Source organism: Dictyostelium discoideum (assembly GCF_000004695.1).
Source record: "Dictyostelium discoideum AX4 chromosome 4 chromosome, whole genome shotgun sequence".
In the NCBI taxonomy this organism is placed as follows: domain Eukaryota; phylum Evosea; class Eumycetozoa; order Dictyosteliales; family Dictyosteliaceae; genus Dictyostelium; species Dictyostelium discoideum.
Window position 1 is genome coordinate 649,065 of NC_007090.3, and position 7,500 is coordinate 656,564.

General features: G+C 19.0%; 5 protein-coding genes across 5 annotated transcripts in view; 1 reads left to right on the forward strand and 4 right to left on the reverse strand.

The window, feature by feature from the left end:
- The window catches only part of ssr1 (translocon-associated protein TRAP alpha subunit), a gene marked incomplete at both ends in the record, with an annotated part of 1,528 nt that extends 398 nt beyond the window's left edge, over positions 1 to 1,130 (reverse strand). The window contains 3 exons of the mRNA XM_633954.1: positions 129 to 337; positions 727 to 854; positions 977 to 1,130. Coding sequence (XP_639046.1) covers positions 129 to 337; positions 727 to 854; positions 977 to 1,130 — 491 coding nt within the window. The remainder of the gene's footprint in view (positions 1 to 128; positions 338 to 726; positions 855 to 976) is intronic.
- Positions 1,131 to 2,125: 995 nt separating this feature from the next.
- Positions 2,126 to 3,037, forward strand: DDB_G0283413 (hypothetical protein; the record flags this gene model as incomplete). The annotated part of the gene is made up of 1 exon (XM_633955.1): positions 2,126 to 3,037. The coding sequence occupies one exon, from the start codon at positions 2,126 to 2,128 to the stop codon at positions 3,035 to 3,037; it is 912 nt and encodes a 303-aa protein (XP_639047.1).
- Positions 3,038 to 3,378: 341 nt separating this feature from the next.
- DDB_G0283415 (hypothetical protein) lies at positions 3,379 to 4,253 on the reverse strand (the record flags this gene model as incomplete). Its single annotated transcript, XM_633956.1, has 2 exons — positions 3,379 to 3,456; positions 3,594 to 4,253. 2 exons carry the CDS (start codon positions 4,251 to 4,253, stop codon positions 3,379 to 3,381), a joined length of 738 nt encoding a protein of 245 aa, XP_639048.1.
- Positions 4,254 to 4,948: 695 nt separating this feature from the next.
- On the reverse strand, positions 4,949 to 5,641 carry DDB_G0283417 (hypothetical protein; the record flags this gene model as incomplete). Its single annotated transcript, XM_633957.1, has 1 exon — positions 4,949 to 5,641. One exon carries the CDS (start codon positions 5,639 to 5,641, stop codon positions 4,949 to 4,951), a length of 693 nt encoding a protein of 230 aa, XP_639049.1.
- Positions 5,642 to 7,072: 1,431 nt separating this feature from the next.
- gpaI (G-protein subunit alpha 9) overlaps positions 7,073 to 7,500 on the reverse strand; it is a gene marked incomplete at both ends in the record, with an annotated part of 1,264 nt that continues 836 nt past the window's right edge. The window contains 2 exons of the mRNA XM_633958.1: positions 7,073 to 7,251; positions 7,353 to 7,500. The exon at positions 7,353 to 7,500 is cut by the window's right edge and continues 420 nt beyond it. Coding sequence (XP_639050.1) covers positions 7,073 to 7,251; positions 7,353 to 7,500 — 327 coding nt within the window. The remainder of the gene's footprint in view (positions 7,252 to 7,352) is intronic.

Consider the following 7,500-nt stretch of genomic DNA (forward strand, 5'->3'; position numbering starts at 1 on the left):
ATTATTAATAATGCATCTCATATATCCTGTTTCATTAAATATATTTTTTTTTTCTTTTATCTCTCCTCTCCCAATCCAAATAATATATATATATATAAAATGATATGATTGATTAAAATAACACATACGAATCCATATCGAATGAAGTTTCTTTTTCAGTGATGTTAATTGTAGAGTTGAAGAAAGTTTGAGTGAAATTTTGAGCACCATCTTGATATTCCAATGAAATTAATAAACCAAATTCTCTTGGTTCTAAGTATTCACTTGGTACGAAACGATAAGCTAAAGTAGCGTGGTGTCCTTTTTCAACTGCAATTCCGAAATCACCACGGGTGTACTAAATTATTATTTATTATTATTATTTATTATTTAATTAATATATAATTTCAAATCAAATATTTGAATTTTTCCACAAAAAGAAATTTAATGATGATTGTATTAATATTATTATTATTATTATTATTATTATTATTATTATTATTATTATTATTATTATTATTATTATTATTATTATTATTATTATTATTATTATTGTTATTGTTGTTGTTGTTGTTGTTGTTGTTGTTGTTGTTGTTGTTGTTGTTGTTGTTGTTGTTGTTGTTGTTGTTGTTGTTGTTGTTGTTGTTGTTTCATTTTTTTTTTTAAAAAATAAAAAAGAAATTTTATGTTAGTTAAATGGTTCCTTTTTTTCAAAAATACAAATAAAAATAAAAAAAAAAAACATACATTTTGGATGAAAACTGAGAAATCTTGTGGGTGATTTAATGAAGCGAAAATATGAGTAATATTTAAAGCTTTATCGGCGTTATTGGTGAAACCAACAAGTACTTCAACAACTGAACCAGCAGCAAAGTCTTTATTTTAAAAATATGAAAAAAATAAAAAAAATAAAAAAAATGTTAGTTTATGTTTTTTAATCCATTAGGGGGAGGTAATGAATAAATTATTATTATTATTATTATTATTAATAGTATACTTTTATCTTGATTATCTGGGAAAATATATGAGAATGATACATCAGAAGTTGGTGTGGCTTGAACAACTTCATCATCAGTGATTTCTACATCATCAGAGTAGACACAACTGATGATCATTAAAACTGCTAATAATAATGTAATTAATTTATTCATTTTTTTTTTTTTTGATTTAATTTATTTACAATCACTTGTGTGTGAAATTTATATATATAAAATGAATGAAAAAATGAAAAAACTTTTTTTTTTTTAAAAAATAAAAAAATAAAAAAATTGAATTTTTTTTTTTTTTTTTTGAAGTGGATGTGTTTGTGATTAAAAAAAAAAAAAAAATAAAAAAAAAATTTTAAAAATAATTGATGACTTTTTTTTGACTGATTTGAATTTCACACACATCAAAATTAAACAATATAAATAAAATATAAAACAGTAATAATAATTTTTTTTTTTTTTTTTTTAAAAAATAAAAATAAAAAGAAAAATTTAAAGAATTTAATTAAAATAAAATAAAATAAATAATATGAAAAAAAAAAAAAAAGTCAAGTCTTAATAAATATTAATTTAATATTAAACAAAATATTAATATTATTTTTTATTTTTTGACTTTTTTTTTTTTTCTTTATTTTCATCCAAGTTTATGAATTTCTTATTTTCATTTATTTGTTTTATTTTATTTTATTTTTTTTTTTTTTTAAAAAGATAAACGAGTGAACAGAATAAAAAAATTTAAATTTGTTATTACCTTTTTTATTTTTGTTTTTTTATTATTAATTTTTAAATAAAAAAATAAATCAGGATTATTTTATTTGTTTTTTTTTTTATTATTTTTATTAAATAAATCTACATTTTCTGTTTTTCTTGTTTATTTATACAAATGTGTTTTTGCGAAAAAAAAAAAAAATAAAGATTAAAAAAAATAAAAATTTTATCCAATCCATCACCGATTTACCATATATTTGATTCGAATGAATAGAAAAAAAAAAAAAAAATAGAAAATGTGTATATATAACTAAAAAAGACTATTTTTTTTTTAGTTATATATAATTATTATCCAATTGATTTTTTTTTTTTTTTTTTTTTGATATTTTTTTTTTTTTTTTTATTATTTTCATTTCGTTTGAATAGTTTTTTTTTTTTATTAACAACAAAAAATGGTAAAAATTATTGAAAAATTAGATATTGAATATTTAAATACTGGAAAAGATGGACATAAATTAGATTTATATTATCAAGATAATGATGAAAATAATGAAAATAGACCATTACTTGTATATGTTCATGGTGGATTTTGGGTTGACAGAGATAAGAAAGGTTATTCAGGATTAGGACATTATTTCGCGCAAGAAATGAATGTAGCAACTGCGATTATAAATTATAGATTATCAAGTAAAGATATTAATAAACCAGAAGTACTATACCCAAATCATAATGAGGATTTAGTTCAATCATTAATTTGGTTAATTGAGAATAATAATAAACATGAAAACACAGGGGACAACAAACCAATTTACTCAAATAAGAAAATCGTTTTAATGGGACACTCTGTCGGTGGGCATATGATAACATTGGTTGGATTAGAATGGGAGAAATACATTGACCAATTGAAATTGGATACTTGTAAAAAGTCCTACAAACAATCATTAATTGGTTTCATTGGTATTCAAGGTCTTTATAATTTAAAAGCACTTTATGAAGATTTTCCAAACTATAAACCTGATATCACTTTAGGTTTTGGTACTGATGATCCAAATAGATGGTATGATACTGTTTCTGTAAATGAAATTATAAATAATAGTAATAATAATAATATTGATTATACAACCACACAATCATGGATGATAGTTCATTCACCAGATGATCCATGGGTAAATAATCGTCAAGCAATCGATTGTGTTAATCATCTCAAAGATAAATTATCATTTAAAAATGTAATACTTGAACAAGATTTAAATGGTGCTCATTTCGAAGTTATTGATAATCTTGGTAATAAATTACAACCATCAGCTGATAAATTTAGACAAATTATTAAAAATTTCTTTTCAAATTATATATTTAATAAATAAAATAAAATAAACACCCAAAAACATGGGGTGAAAATTAATAAAATAAATAAATAAAATATGTTTGTTATTATTTTTTTTTTTAAAAAAAAAAATTAATCGGAAAGGGGGAGGTATATTTATTTTTATTTATATTTTTGTTTTATATATCTGGTTTAGAGAGAGAGTTAATTAATTTTAAAATGAATTAAATTATTTAAACACTTTTTTTTTTTTTTTTTTTTTTCATCGTCGAAAATCTGGTTTGTTTTTGTTTTTTTTTTTTTGTACAAAAGAATATCACATTTGATGTGTATTATATATTATTATTACTTTTTTTTTTTTTTTTTTTTTTTTTTTTAAATTTATGAAACAGTTCTTGAATATAAACTTCTTGCAAATTCAGTTTCTTTGATAATTTCATCCATCCAAAAATCCAATTCCTGGGAAATAAAAAAAAAAAAAAAAAATTTTTAATTATTAGTTTCTTTTTCTTTTTCTTTTTCTTTTTCTTTTTTTTTTTTTTTTTTTTTTTTTTTTTTGTAAAAGAAATTATTATTTATTATTTATTAAAACTTACATCAACATCTTTTGCTTGTAGTAAAAATATTTTCATTTTTGTTGTTGCAATTAATTCAAAAGTATTTGGTCTATCATGAAATGGTTTTTTTGAAACTCTTGAACCTCTTAATGGAACTCTATCAATTGGTTCAGGTTCATTTTTACTTTTAAAATATAATAGAAATCCATTTTCAATCCTAAACCATCTAGTCCTCCAACTTGGGAATATATGTCCTCTCTTTATTAATTCACCTTCAATGATTTTCTTTGGTTTAGTTTGTCTTTGAATTTGTTGTTGTAATGAATTGGTTGATGATATTAAATTATTGGTTGAACTTGATGTTGATGTTGATATGCAAGATCCTAAATTTGAAAATGATGATGAAGCTGATGATGAACTAAATACACATGGTGATGATGGTGTAGAATCAATCTCTGAAATATTATCACCATTACTTGCTGTTGAGTTATCAATTTCTGTTGAATTTTCACTATTATTATTATTATTAATATTATTATTTATTATTTCAATTTCTTTATTTAATATATTATTATTATTATTATTATTATTATTGTTGTTTTCATTATTATTATCGTCTATTATTTCATTATTCTCTTCTTGTGTATCATTAAAAGTTTTTTCTGTATCATTTGATAAGTTTTTTATGTTCGAGTTCATTTATATTCTGGTATATAAATGTATATAATATTCTATTGCTTTAATGGTTTTTTTTTTTTTTTTTTTTTTTTTTTATATGTACACCTTTATTGTTAATATTAATATTTTAATTTAATTTTCCCAACATAAATAATAAGAAATAATAAAAAAAAAATAAAAATATAAATTAAAAAAAAATGGAAATTTAAAATTTTATTAATTATTATAATAATTTTACACTTAATGGTGGTGTGTGAGAGAGGGTGGGGGGAAATTTAAAATTAAATATTTAAAAAAAAATAATTAATCTACACTCACTCTTTTCACTATTTGTTTTTTGTGTTTAAATTATGAAACAAAAAAAAAAAAAGAAAATAAAAAAAAAATAAAAAAAAAAATAAAAAAATTAAAAAATAAAAAAATTAAAAAATTAAAAATTAAAATAAATTAAATTAAATTAAATTAAAAAAAAAAGATATTCGTATTTTTTCCAAAATTTTCGAGTAGCGAAATGATATCACAAACAAAACACTCAAATAATATTTAAAAAAAAAAAAAAAATGAAAAAATGAAAAAAGATATTTTTTTTATTTTTTATTTTTTAGGATAAGGATTTTGTGTGTGTGTGAATTAATAGAGAATTTTTTATTTTATTTTATTTTATTTTTTTTTTTTTTTTTTTTTTTTTTTGAAAGGTGGGAGTTGTGTTCCTATTCTCAAAAAAGAAGTTCTTTTTCAAATATCTCCAATTGTTTTAAAAAACCTTGATTTGGTTTACATTGTGGTCTTGATGATTTTAAAATTTCAAGTGATAAAGAAAGTGGGATTTTCAATTTTTTCATTAAATAAGATATTAAAATAGTAGCAGATCTTGACACACCAGCATTACAATGTACTAATATTCCATTATTTTCAACACCACCAATATTACTATCAATAAATTCAAAACATTTATCAAACTTTTCAATTATATTAAAATTTACATCATCAAAAATTTCAACATTACAATAATTTATAATGAATCCATCATTAATATCACTATTTTCTTTTGTAAATAAATTGTTTATACCAATACCAACATTTAAAATTGATTTTATATTTTTTAATTGTAAATCTAATTTATTAAATGCTGCATCTTGTGATCCAATATATAAATTAATTGATTCATAATTATTATTATTATTATTTAATATTGATTGTGGAATTATTATTTCTATTTTATGAGATAAATCATCAGGTTTAGTATCAATTACAAATCCTGATGTTCTATTTAATTCAATACGATTTGATTCTGAATTTTCTTCATTTATATTTGCAACTTGATATCTTTTTCCTGAAATATCTGTGAATGTTGTTTCAGTTCTCTTCATATTATTTCTCTTTAATGATAATTCTTCCAAATTTACCATTTTTTTTTTATAAAAATACAATTGAAACAATAATTGATTAATGATCAAAAATAATAAAAAAAAATTAAAAAAAAATAAAAAAAAAATAAAAAAAAAAAAGTGGGAATTAAAAAAAAAATCTTGGTGTTGATAAACTGTTTGGTTATTAATATGGTATATTTTATCATAAAATTAGAAATGTATTATTAACTTTTTTTTTTATGTTAATATCCATTTTTATTATTTAAAGGATGATTTTTTTTTTTTTTTTTTTAATTTCAAAAAAATCATCCTTCCAAATAATAAAAAAAAAAGAAAGAACACAAGAAAAAATAATTAATTGATATTATTTTATGAAAATTTTAACATGAGAATTCTCACTTTTTAAGACATATAATAATTTAATAAAATTTAACAAAATAATATCAATTAATTATATCAAAATGATTAATTAAAAACAATCAGTCAGAAAATAAACAATTTGATTTATAAATTGGTTTAAAAAGTACTTTTTATCAAATCGTATTCTTTTATTTTTTTCTGACAAAATACTATTTTCTATTTTTATAAAATTGAATACAAATATTTTTTTTTTTTTTGTTAGTTATCCTGGTTAATTTTTTGATTGAAATTTTCGTTTTCGGCTTTGAACATTTTTTATTGGTAATTGAGTTATTTAAAAATAAAAAAAAAAAAAAGGAAATAAAATGGAAAAAGTAAAAAAAAAAATTATCGATTAATTTCAAGTTGCCCCAAAAAAAATAAAAAAAATAAAAAAAAAACAAAAACTAAACAAAAAAAATATGGATAAGTAAAACAATTGTACAATCTTAAAATATATAAAAAAAAATATATTTTTGGATTCATAATTTGCTATTTTTAATTTTATCTAGAATTATAATAAATAAATGACACCAAATATTTTTTTTTTTTTTATTTAAAAAAAGGTAAATATATGTATATTTAAAAAGATAAGTGTAAGTGTACCTGTAAATATATTTATTGAAAAAAAAGATATAAAAAAATAATTTCAAATAACAGAGAGAAAAAAAAAAAAAAAAAAAAAAAAAAACCAAAGAAATAATTTTATAATTTTTTTTTTTTACTTTAATTAATTGGTTTTTTAATTTTTTTTTAATTTTTTTTTATTTTTTTTTTTTTTTTCGTTGAAAAAATAAAGTTAATTGTTACAAAAGGTAATGATATAAATAGAAAAAAAAAAGATTTTAATGATTATTACGATTATTATTATGATGATGATATTATTGTACTATTATAATATTCCATCAATTTGGAATATGAACTAATTTACTAAAAGAAGAGGGATTTGGAGTGGGATTTTTGTGTTTTTACAGGTGATTTTTTTTTTTTTTTTTTTTTGGTGATTGTCGTGTTATTATTATTATTATTTTTTTTTTTTTTTTTTTTTTTTTTTTTTCATTCCATCACACCTTAATAGTGAAGTTTTAAGATAGATTGAATAATATTTCTTCTAACTGCGTCAAATACAATTGTGATATTTTCAGTATCAGTGGCAGTAGTAACATGTGCAACAATTGTAGTAGCTGTTGGAACGGATGAGAAGAATTTATTACGAATATATTCAATACCTTTTTCATAATTATAACCACCTAAAGTTATTTTTTTTATTTTTTTTGGAAAATAAGTAAATTAGTTAGTTGTTTTTTTTTTTAAAAAAAATAGTAAATAAATAAATAAATAAATAATTTACCTTGGTAATCTGGGAAATAATCAACTAATGGTATCTTTTTAATTTTTTCTCTAAAAATATCATTTTTGTTTAAGAAAAGAACAAATGAAGTATTTTTGAAAAATGGATTATTTACGATATCATTCCAAAGTTTTAAAGAATCTTCCAT